The sequence below is a fragment of the Scyliorhinus torazame genome, chromosome 16, assembly GCF_047496885.1.
Source record: "Scyliorhinus torazame isolate Kashiwa2021f chromosome 16, sScyTor2.1, whole genome shotgun sequence".
Taxonomy (NCBI): domain Eukaryota; kingdom Metazoa; phylum Chordata; class Chondrichthyes; order Carcharhiniformes; family Scyliorhinidae; genus Scyliorhinus; species Scyliorhinus torazame.
The window spans coordinates 86,717,295-86,730,086 of record NC_092722.1 but is presented as its reverse complement, the minus strand read 5'-3'; the positions used below and the strand labels follow the sequence as shown (position 1 = coordinate 86,730,086).

The window sequence follows — 12,792 nt, the reverse complement described above, 5'->3', positions numbered from 1 at the left end:
TCTGCATAAGCCTACCATGGGGAACTTTATCAAATGCCTTACTAAAATCCATGTGCACTACATCCACTGCTTTACCTTCATCCACATGCTTGGTCACCTCCTCAAAGAATTCAATAAGATTTGTAAGGCAAGACCTACCCCTCACAAATCCGTGCTGACTATCCCTAATCAAGCAGTGTCTTTCCAGATGCTCAGAAATCCTATCCTTCAGTACCCTTTCCATTACTTTGCCTACCACCGAAGTAAGACTAACTGGCCTGTAATTCCCAGGGTTATCCCTAGTCCCTTTTTTGAACAGGGGCACGACATTCACCACTCTCCAATCCCCTGGTACCACCCCTGTTGACAGTGAGGACGAAAAGATCATTGCCAACGGCTCTGCAATTTCATCTCTTGCTTCCCATAGAATCCTTGGATATATCCCGTCAGGCCCGGGGGACTTGTCTATCCTCAAGTTTTTCAAAATGCCCAACACATCTTCCTTCCTAACAAGTATTTCCTCGAGCTTACCAATCTGTTTCACACTGTCCTCTCCAACAATATTGCCCCTCTCATTTGTAAATACAGAAGAAAAGTACTCGTTCAAGACCTCTCCTATCTCTTCAGACTCAATACACAATCTCCCGCTACTGTCCTTGATCGGACCTACCCTCGCTCTAGTCATTCTCATATTTCTCACATATGTGTAAAAGGCCTTGGGGTTTTCCTTGATCCTACCTGCCAAAGATTGTTCATGCCCTCTCTTAGCTCTCCTAATCCCTTTCTACAGTTCCCTCCTGGCTATCTTGTATCCCTCCAATGCCCTGTCTGAACCTTGTTTCCTCAGCCTTACATAAGTCTCCATTTTCCTCTTAACAAGACATTCAACCTCTCTTGTCAACCATGGTTCCCTCACTCGACCATCTCTTCCCTGTCTGACAGGGACATACATATCAAGGACACGTAGCACCTGTTCCTTGAACAAGTTCCACATTTCACTTGTGTCCTTCCCTGCCAGCCTATGTTCCCAACTTATGCACTTCAATTCTTGTCTGACAACATCGTATTTACCCTTCCCCCAATTGTAAACCTTGCCCTGTTGCACGTACCTATCCCTCTCCATTACTAAAGTGAAAGTCACAGAATTGTGGTCACTATCTCCAAAATGCACCCCCACTAACAAATCTATCACTTGCCCTGGCTCATTACCCAGTACTAAATCCAATATTGCCCCTCCTCTGGTCGGACAATCTACATACTGCGTTAGAAAAGCTTCCTGGACACACTGCACAAACACCACCCCATCCAAACTATTTGATCTAAAGAGTTTCCACTCAATATTTGGGAAGTTAAAGTCGCCCATGACTACTACCCTATGACTTCTGCACCTTTCCAAAATCTGTTTCCCAATCTGTTCCTCCACATCTCTGCTACTATTGGGGGGCCTATAGAAAACTCCTAACAAGGTGACTGCTCCTTTCCTATTTCTGACTTCAACCCATACTACCTCAGTAGGCTGATACTCCTCGAACTGCCTTTCTGCAGCTGTTATATATCTCTAATTAATAATGCCACCCCCCCACCTCTTTTACCACCCTCCCTAATCTTATTGAAACATCTATAACCAGGGACCTCCAACAACCATTTCTGCCCCTCTTCTATCCAAGTTTCCGTGATGGCCACCACATCGCAGTCCCAAGTACCGATCCATGCCTTAAGTTCACCCACCTTATTCCTGATGCTTCTTGCGTTGAAGTATACACACTTCAACCCCTCTCCGTGCCTGCAAGTACTCTCCTTTGTCAGTGTTCCCTTCCCCACTGCCTCATTACACGCTTTGGCGTCCTGAATATCGGCTACTTTAATTGCTGGACTACAAATCCGGTTCCCATTCCCCTGCCAAATTAGTTTAAACCCTCCCGAAGAGTACGATGAGGAAGAGTTCACCCTCCCTAGGGCATCTGCCCACTTCCCCTATTCGATCTCCTCTCCCAACTCCTCCTCCCACTTACCTTTCAACTCCACCACCGAGGCCTCCTCCTCCTCCTGCATCACCTGGTAAGTGTCCGAGATCTTCCCCACTCCAACCCCCCCCCCCCCCCCCCCCCCCCGCCCCCCCCGAGAGCACCCTGTCCTGTATTGTGTGTGGCAGTAGTCGCGGGAATTCCACCACTTGCCGTCTGGCAAACGCCCTTACCTGTAAGTACCTGAAGGTGTTCCCCGGGGGGGAGCCCGTACTTCTCCTCCAGCTCACCCAAGCTCGCGAACTTCCCGTCCACAAACAGGTCCCCCAACTTTCGTATCCCTGCCCTGTGCCACCCCGAAAACCCTCCACCTGTTCTTCCTGGGGCGAACCGGTGGTTCCCGCGTAATGGGGTCCACTCCGAGGCCCTAACTTCCCCCCTATGCTGCCTCCACGGCCCCCAAATTTTGAGTGCCGCCACCACCACCGGGCTCATGGTATACCTCCTTGGAGGGAGTGGCAGCGGAGCCGTTGCCAGCGCCCCCAGACTCGTATCCACACAGGACGCTGTCTCCAGCCTCTTCCATGCAGCCCCCTCCCCCTCCCCTCCATCACCCACTTGCGCACCATCGTCGCATTGGCGGCCCAGTAGTACCCACAGAGGTTGGGCAGCGCCAGCCCCCCCTATCTCTACTCCGCTCCACGAACACCCTTCTCACCCTCGGAGTCCCTCGCGCCCACACAAACCCCATTATACTCCTGTTAACCCGCCTGAAAAAAGCCTTTGGGATAAACACGGTGAGGCACTGGAACAGGAACAAAAACCTTGGGAGCACCGTCATTTTGATTGACTGCACCCTACCCGCCAGGGACAGCGGCAACGTGTCCCACCTCTTGAACTCTTCCATTTGCTCCAACAGCCTTGTAAAGTTAAGCCTATGCAGGGCCTCCCAGCTCCTGGCCACCTGGACCCCCAAATATCTGAAGCTCCTCTCCGCCCTTTTTAGTGGGAGCTCGCCAATCCCCCTCTCCTGGTCCTCTAGCTGAACTACGAACAGCTCGCTCTTCCCCATAGTGAGCTTGTACCCCGAAAAGTCCCCGAATTCCCTAAGGATCCTCATTAACTCTGGCATTCCTCCCACTGGGTCCGCCACATACAGCAGCAGGTCGTCCGCATAAAGCGACACGCTATGCTCCTCCCCACCCCGCACCAACCCCCTCCAGTTCCTCGACTCTCTCAGTGCCATAGCCAGGGGTTCAATCGCCAGTGCGAAGAGCAGGGGGGACAGGGGGGACCCCTGTCTCGTCCCTCGGTGCAACCGAAAGTACTCGGACCTCCTCCTATTTGTGGCCACACTCGCCATCGGGACCTCATACAAGAGCCTAACCCACCTGACAAACCCCTCCCCAAACCCGAACCTCTTCAGTGCCTCCCACAGGTACCCCCACTCTACCCTATCGAAGGCTTTCTCAGCGTCCATCGCCACCACTATCTCCGCCTCCCCATCCCTCGCCGGCATCATGATAACGTTCAAAAGCCTCCGCACATTCGCGTTCAACTGTCTCCCCTTCACAAACCCCATCTGGTCTTCATGGATGATCTGCGGCACACAATCCTCAATCCTCGTGGCTAAGACCTTCGCCAGCACCTTGGCATTTACATTTAGCAAGGAAATCGGTCTGTAAGACCCACATTGCAGGGGATCCTTGTCCCGCTCCAGGATCAAGGAGATCAGTGCCCGGGACATCGTCGGGGGTAAAGCCCCCCCCTCCCCTGCTTCATTAAAGGTCCTAACTAACAGCGGGCCCAACAGGTCCATATATTTTTTATAGAACTCGACCGGGAAACCGTCCGGCCCCGGTGCCTTTCCCGCCTGCATGCTTCCTATCCCTTTGATCAGCTCCTCCAGCCCAATCGGGGCCCCCAGTCCCGCCACCAGTCCCTCTTCCACCTTTGGAAACCTCAGTTGGTCCAGGAAACGGCCCATCCCTCCCTCCTCCCGTGGGGGCTCGGATCGGTACAATTCCTCGTCGACGTCCCTGAAGACCCCATTGATGCCAACCCCACTCCGCACCACGCTCCCTCCCCTGTCCTTAACTCCCCTGATCTCCCTAGCTGCGTCCCGCTTCCGAAGCTGATGCGCCAGCATCCGGATTGCCTTTTCCCCATACTCGTAGACCGCCCCCTGGGCCTTCCTCCACTGCACCTCCGCCTTCCTGGTGGTCACCAGGTCGAATTCGGCCTGGAGATTGCGCCTCTTCCTCTACAATCCTTCCTCAGACTTTTCCATATACCTCCTGTCTACCCTCACCATCTCCCCCACCAGCCTCTCCCTCTTCCCCCGCTCCCTCCGCTCCTTGTGGGCCCTGATGGAGATCAGCTCTCCCCTCACCACCGCCTTCAGTGCCTCCCATACCATCCCCACTCGGACCTCCCCGTTGTCGTTGGTCCCCAAGTACCTCTCTATACTTCCTCAGACCCGCTCACTCACCTCCTCGTCCGCCAACAGCCCCACCTCCAAGCGCCACAGCGGGCGCTGGTCCCTCTCCTCCCCCATCTCCAAGTCCACCCAATGCGGGCCGTGGTCCGAAATGGCTATTGCCATATCCTCTACTCTCGCTATCAGCGCCCCACTCAAAATGAAAAAGTTGATTCGAGAATAAGCCTTATGGACACGTGAGAAGAATGAAAATTCCCTAGCCCCCGGCATTGCAAATCTCCAAGGGTCCACCCCTCCCATTTGGTCCATAAATCCCCTCAACACTCTAGCCGCCGCCGGCTTCCTACCCGTCCTAGACCTGGAGCGATCCAGTGCCGGATCCAACACCGTGTTAAAGTCTCCCCCCATTATCACGCCCCCCACTTCCAAGTCTGGGATCCGACCCAACATACTCCGCATAAAACCCGCATCGTCCCAGTTCAGAGCATACACATTGACCAGTACCACCCTCTCTCCCTGCAACTTACCACTTACCATTATGTACCTACCGCCATTATCTGCCACAATGATCGACGCCTCGAATGACACCTTCTTTCCCACCAAGATCGCCACCCCTCGATTTTTGGCATCTAGCCCCGAATGAAACACCTGACCTACCCACCCTTTGCTCAGTCTTACCTGGTCTACCATCTTCAGGTGTGTCTCCTGAAGCATAACCACATCCGCCTTGAGCCCCTTCAGGTGCGCGAACACGCAGGCCCGCTTAACCGGCCCATTCAGTCCCCTTACATTCCAGGTTATCAGCCGGATCAGGGGGCTACCCGCCCCCCTCCCCCGCCGACTAGCATGACCCCTCCTCGGCCAGCACGCGACCGCACCCCACACCCGGCCCGTTCCCCACAGCGGCATGCCCCCGTCTCGACCCCCCCCCCCCCCCCCCACTCGCTCCAGCTGCTCCTTGACCTTAGCAGCAGCAACTCGACCCCCCCCCCCCCGCCCCCCACGGTTAGGACCCAACCTAGCTGGTTTACTCCCCCCATTGCACTTCCGCAAGTCAGCTGACTCCTGCTGACCCCGGCCACTCCCGCCTCTCCTTCGACTCCTCCCATTGTGTGGCACACCCTCCTCTCCCACTCCCCATTCACAGGCTCTCCCCCTCCGTTCTAAGCGCGGGAAACAATCTTCGCTTCCATGCCCCGGCCCGCCCCCTCCAGTCTTCGGCACGGGAAAAAAGCCCGTGCTCTCCACCTACCAGGCCCCGCCACCAACCAAAACAGTGCCCAACCCGCCCCATCCTCCCTCCCCAACCCGAAAGAGAAAAACACAGAGAAAAATAAACCCCAAACAATGCAAAGGCCCCTCCCCCCCGAACCAAAAATAGGCATAACATATCCACCGCAGTCCCCAATCGCCCATCCCGACCCTCAGTCTGTGTCCAGCTTCTCGGCCTGAACAAAGGCCCACGCCTCCTCCGGAGACTCAAAGTAATGGTGCCGGTCCTTGTAGGTAACCCACAGTCGCGCCGCCTGCAACATGCCAAACTTCACCCCCTTCCTGTGCAGCACCGCCTTTGCTCGATTGTACCCGGCCCTCCTCTTCGCCACCTCCGCACTCCAATCCTGATATATCCGAACCTCCGCGTTCTCCCACCTGCTGCTCCTCTCCTTCTTGGCCCACCTGAGCACACACTCCCGATCGACGAACCGATGGAACCGCACCAGCACCGCCCGCGGAGGCTCGTTAGCCTTGGGCCTCCTCGTCAATACTCTTTTGGCCTCTTCCAGCTCCAGGGGCCCCTGCAAGGACCCCGCTCCCATCAGCGAGTTTAACATGGTGACCACATAGGCCCCCACGTCCGGCCCCTCCGGGAGGCCCAGAATCGGCAGATTCTTCTGCCTCGACCGATTCTCCATCTCCTCAAACCGCTCCTGCCATTTCTTGTGGAGCGCCTCGTGCGCCTCCACCTTTACCGCCAGGCCTAAGATCTCGTTCTCATTGTCAGAGATCTTTTGTCGAGCCTCTCGGATCGCCACTCCCTGGGCCGTCTGTGTCTCCAGCAGCTTATCAATAGAAGCCTTCATCGGCTCTAGCAGGTCCTTTTTAATCTCTCTGAGGCAGCGCTGGATACCCTCCTGTTGCTCCTCCGCCCACTGCCTCCACGCTGCCTGGTCTCCGCCCGCCGCTATTTTGTCCTTCCCTCCCTTCTTCTGGTCCACCACCACCTTTTTTGTCGCCCCGCTCCTAGTTAAAGCCATATACTGACGGGGAGCTGTTATTAACTCCTTCCCACACCGGGAAACGTCGAAAAAGTGCCCTTTGGGGCCCTGAAAAGAGCTAACAAGTCCGTTTTTGCGGGAGCCGCCGAACATGCGACTTAGCTCCGCATAGCCGCAACCGGAAGTCTCAAGAGGGAATCCTTTTGGCAGTGTTCGCTTCACCAATCTGCCCCAAAACGTCTGTGGAAACTCCTGAAAAAGGTCTGAGAGTCCATTCCAGACGGGAGCTGCCGAATGCGCGACCTACTCCTCCATGGCCGCCACCGGAAGCCTCGTCCCCGCTTCTTCAGTGGCCTTGGTAGATCTTTTCACAGTTGTTCCCTCTGCTGCTAGAATTCACCTTTAATGAAGGCCCTCAAGTCAGCTTGCAGCTTTAAGCTTGCCCTTCCCCCGCCTGCATGCTGGAAGAGGCTCTGTTTATCCTGCAGTTAAATCTTTTACTGTTTCTGCCGGGTCTGGTAACCAAGAGACATACCATTCCTGGGGGACACTGTCGGGGGAATGTTGCAGTCTTCTTCCCACACCAGGAAATGTCAAACAAATGCTGTGGGGGCCCTGCAAAAGAGCCCAAAAGTCCGTTCCAAGCGGGAGATACCAAACATGCGACCTAGCTCTGCATAGCCGCACCCGGAAGTCTCCTTAACCCTAACCCTAACCCCATAAGACATAGGAGTGGAAGTAAGGCCATTCGGCCCATCGAGTCCACTCCAGAACCCAACCTTACCGTAACCATTATCTTAACCCAACATATTCCCTTAACTCTAACCCAACACAAATCCTTACACTCAAATTAACCTTAACCATAATCTTAACCCAATATATCCTCTTAATCCTAACCCTAACCCTAACCCTAATCCTAACCCTAACCCAACATATTCCCTTAACCCTAACACTAACCCCAACACATTTTCTTACACTCAAACTAACCTTAACCATAATCTTAACCCAATATATCCTCTTAACCCTAACCCTAACCCAAAAACAAATCCTTACACTCAACCTAACCTTGACCATAAACTTAATCCAACATTCTCCCTTAACCCTAATCCTTAGATTCCACTTTACGCTAAACGTCACACTCAATCTAACCCTCATCCTCACACTCAATCTAACCCTAACCCTAACCCTAACCCTCAATCTAACCCTAATCCTCACACTCAATCTAACCCTAACCCTAACCCTAATCCTCACACTCAATCTAACCCTAACCCTAATCCTAACCCTAACCCAGAATCCTAACCCTAACCCTAACCCTAATCCTAACCCTCACACTCAATCTAACCCTAACCCTCACACTCAATCTAACCCTAACCCTAATCCTCAAACTCAGTCGAACCCTAACCCTCACACTCAATCTAACCCTAACCCTAATCCTTACACTATATCTAACCCTAACCTAACCCGAACCTTATCCTAACACTAAATCTAATCCAAACCCTAACCCTCACACTCAATCCAACCCTAATCCTTACTCTAAATCTAACCCTAACCCTAACACTAATCCTCACACTCAATCTAACCCTAACCCTCACACTTAATGTCCCCTAATCCTTACAGTAAATCTAACCCCAACCCTCACACTAAATCTAACCCTACCCTAACCCTAATCCTTGCACTCAATCTAACCCTAACCCTAACCCTCACACTTTAAAATAAATAAATTTAGAATACCCAATTAATTTTTTCCAATTAAGGGGTAATTTAGTGTGGCCAATCCACCTACCCTGCACATCTTTGGGTTATGGGGGCGAAACCCATGCAAACACTAACCCTCACACTTAATCTAACTCTAGCCCTAATCCTCACATTTACACTAATCCTAATCCTTACACTCAATCGAACCCTAACCCTAATCCTTATACTCAATCTAACCCTAACCCAAATCCTAACTCTCAACCTAACCCTAACGCTAACCCTAAGGCTCTTAAACTTAACCATAACTCTAAGTTTGAACCTAACCATATGCCTAACCCTAAACCTAACCCTAACTCTAACCCTAACCCTAATCCTAACTGTCAACCTAAGCCTAACCCTAGCCCTAACCTTATTCCTGATCCTAACCGCGACATTAACCCCTAACACTAACCTAAACATTACCCCTCACACTAACATCAACCCTTAACCCTCACCCTAAGGAGTAACCCAGCACCCTAACCCTAACCTTAACGCTAACCCCATCCCAAACCTTAAATCTATCCTCCTAAACCTGAGTTTAATCTTAAGCCTAAAATTGCAAACCCTAATCATCACCGTAAATCTATTCCTAAGCGTATCCACCTAATCCTAACTGAGGTCTAACCCTACCCTGTCCCCCTATCCCTAACCCAAATGCCAACCTTAACCCTAACCTTGTCCTCCTAACCCAAACAATAACCCTAATTGTAACTTTAACCCTAACACGAAACAAATCGCTAACACTAACCCTAAACTGAAGCGGCCTGAACCAAAATTCCTCTCCTGAGCTTTTATTCCGAACCATAACCCAAACCCTGATCCTAAACATGACATTAATCCCTAACCCTAAACCTAAACATTATCCCTCACCTGAACATTAACACCTAACCCTAAACCTAAACATTATCCCTCACCTGAACATTAACCCTAACCCTAAACCTAAACATTATCCCTCACCTGAACATTAACCCTAACCCTAAACCTAAACATTATCCCTCACCTGAACATTAACCCCTAACCCTAAACCTAAACATTATCCCTCACCTGAACATTAACCCTAACCCTAAACCTAAACATTATCCCTCACCTGAACATTAACCCCTAACCCTAAACCTAAACATTATCCCTCACCTGAACATTAACCCTAACCCTAAACCTAAACATTATCCCTCACCTGAACATTAACCCCTAACCCTAAACCTAAACATTATCCCTCACCTGAACATTAACCCCTAACCCTAAACCTAAACATTATCCCTCACCTGAACATTAACCCTAACACTAAACCTAAACATTATCCCTCACCTGAACATTAACCCCTAACCCTAAACCTAAACATTATCCCTCACCTGAACATTAACCCCTAACCCTAAACCTAAACATTATCCCTTACCTGAACATTAACCCGTAACCCTAAACCTAAACATTATCCCTCACCTGAACATTAACCCTAACCCTAAAGATTAACCCCTGACCGTCAATGTAACTCCAACTCAAACCCTAGGCCCGAATACCAGCCACCAAATACCTGCCTCTTACCCCTAACCCTAATGCTAACCCAGCCAGCACTCAGTAGGGAAGGAGAGACTTTAGAGTGAGGGACTTGGGGTAGGAACCTAGGCAGTGAGCCCTCAATTTCTGAGGAGCCACTCACCCTCTTTCACTCGGAATCTGAGGTAGCGCTGTGAGTGCCACTGCTGAGATGATGGTTGTAGGTGAGCACACAGACTGTTCTTTGCTCTGAGTGGTGGAATATCTGTTCGCGGACGAGCTCGGCGGTCTTACCTGACCCCCCACAGCCCAGCCAGTCAGAACCTCAACACAATTCATGAAGACGTAGGCTTGTACAGATGCTGGGTAACAGTACTGAGTCATCGCAATGTGCTGATCCGTATAGGATGATGGGCAAAGATGAAGCAGGATGTGATGGACATAAGCAGCGCTTGCCTCCGGAATGATTGGCTCCACCTGCACATGGGAAAACAGGAAGCAATGAGTCAGGAAATATGACATATAACGTCAAGCCCGCAGGGCCCATCAAACCTGCAAAGTCCTCCCCCATGGCCTTTACTCCCCATCATCTCCCCATATCCGTCATACCCACCCTCTCCCTGTATCCTTCACTTCCAACTGTCTCCTCATACCCCCTATCTCCCGATATTCGTCACATTCCGCCATCTCCCCATATCCCTCATTCCCCGTATCGCTCACTCCAACCATCTCAAAATCATTTGTGATTGATGAGATGTCCATTGAAGACCTATTTTTCATTGACCTGATTTTGACTAAGGACACGATGACTCTGAAAATGCAGAGTGAAGAAGTCTTACTGACCAGTTACGGCAGTAGTGTTGGTGATGCTGATATCATTGAAGACAAATGGACCATTCCAGTGATGCTGAATGCCACAATGTTCAAATGCAAACTCGACACAGGAGCAAAGGTCAATCTTCTTAGTTTGTCCGATTTGAACAGGTTGCGAGTTAAACCGAAAGCCCTCAAACAAACCAGACTACTGAAAGACTACAATGGCCATGAAATTGAGACGCTGGGGACATGTGAACTCGAAGGACGGGTACACAAGTCACATAAAACCATTTTCCATTGTGGACATGGAGCGCGAGTCTATCATGGGAGTGAACACATGTGAGACCCTGAACCTAGTTGAGTGGTTGTACATTCCAGACAGCAAGGCGACAGAAGGTCATTGTGACTCGCAACAAGATATAATGGCGCACTTATCTGATGAGATACAAGCGAAGATTACAGTGGAGGAAGATAAACAAGATGAAGTGGGCAGCATGGTAGTATAGTGGATAGCACAATTGCTTCACAGCTCCAGGGTCCCAAGTTCGATTCCTGGCTTGGGTCACTGTCTGTGCGGAGTCTGCACATTCTCCCCGTGTGTGCGTGGGTTTCCTCCGGGTGCTCCGGTTTCCTCCCACAGTCCAAAGATGTGCAGGTTAAGTGGATTGGCCATGCAAAATTGCCCTTAGTGTCCAAAAATTGCCCTTTGGGGTTGCTAGGTTATGGGGATAGGGTGGAGGTGTGGACTTGGGTAGGGTGCTCTTTCCAAGAGCCGGTGCAGGCTCAATGGGCCGAATGGCCTCCTTCTGCACTGTAAATTCTATCTATAATCAATAAGAGATGGAAGAGCCAAAGAGGATTCCAGAGGTCTGGTTAACAGTCTTCAAAAATGAGGATTTGCTCAGTGGTATGATGCAGGAACATGAAGGGCATATCCTGAAGCATCGACAAGGTGTAAATGTAAAATGTTCAGAGCCTGGACAGCCAATGAGCTTCACTCTGGAGTTTAAGTTCGAGCTGAATGAGTATTTCACAAATGAGGTAGTCACAAAAGGCATGTTGTGGCCTGACTAGTTAGACGTTTTATTCTTTGACAAACCACAAATCATGGATTGCACAGGGTGCCAGATCGACAAGAAGAAAGGAAAACAACGTCACACTGAAAACCATTCAAATGAAGCAGAAGCATAAGGGTCAGGGCACTGGTAAAACAGTAAGGAAAACTGTACCAAATAACTCTTTCTTCAACTTCTGCAGTCCTCCTGAAGTTCTGTAGCACGGAGGGTTGGATAAAGGTTCTGCGGCAAAACTTACTGCTGACTAGGAAATTGGTCACTTCTTAAATGGACACATAATTCCATGAGCAGTGTTATACTTCATGGAAGATGCTATTGCAGATGATGATGATTATGATGATGCTGACTACGATGATGATCATTACGACGACGATAATTGCGACGACCATGATTTTGATGAGGAAAGTGAAGACTCAGATGGTGAGCCAGAAGGGGACGATATGAAACGCTATTCAGATGGTTTGGCGGGAGTGACGAGGTGATCACAAGGGACACCCAGTCTGCACAGGACATCGATGAGTGTGAAAACTCTAAGATGGCGTATGCAGAGGCTGAAAGTGAGATTACAGTAGCAGACACATCAGATGACAGCAACTCAACTGCAAACAGACTGATAACTGAAGAAATAATCCCCGTCCTAGATAAACTGGCTCCAGAGGCATATGGTGAATCATCTCCTGCACACAAACTGGTTCCTGCAGCGGACCTCCCAATACTCGCGGCTGTGGTGTTGGGTGCTCTGAGGTACAGATGAACCAACACGGTTGCAATTGGTACAACGCAGTTTTATTCCAACTTGTTATTTACAGATTTGTCTTGATACTCTGCACGTGGTGACTCCCTGAGTGTGTTGTTAATCAGGTCCTGTCCTTGTCCTGGTCTCTAGATGGACTGGCCACAGGTGTCGTGTTTCTTGTCTTATACTGTCTCTGACCTTGTCTGTGATTGGCTGTCGTGTTATGTGTGCTAATTTGTCTGTTGGTCTGTCTATCATGATGTGTGTGTTTGAATATCATGACATCCCCCCTTTTTTACAAGATTATGTGCCTACGTGGTTATAAATATGAATGTGTCCT

General features: G+C 50.6%; 1 protein-coding gene across 1 annotated transcript in view; it reads right to left on the bottom strand.

Moving 5' to 3' along the window:
- LOC140392927 (putative DBH-like monooxygenase protein 2) overlaps positions 1-12,792 on the bottom strand; it is a 108,781-nt gene that overhangs the window by 63,253 nt on the left and 32,736 nt on the right. The window contains exon 5 of the mRNA XM_072478708.1: positions 10,119-10,301. Within this exon, the coding sequence (XP_072334809.1) occupies positions 10,119-10,301 (183 nt within the window). The remainder of the gene's footprint in view (positions 1-10,118; positions 10,302-12,792) is intronic.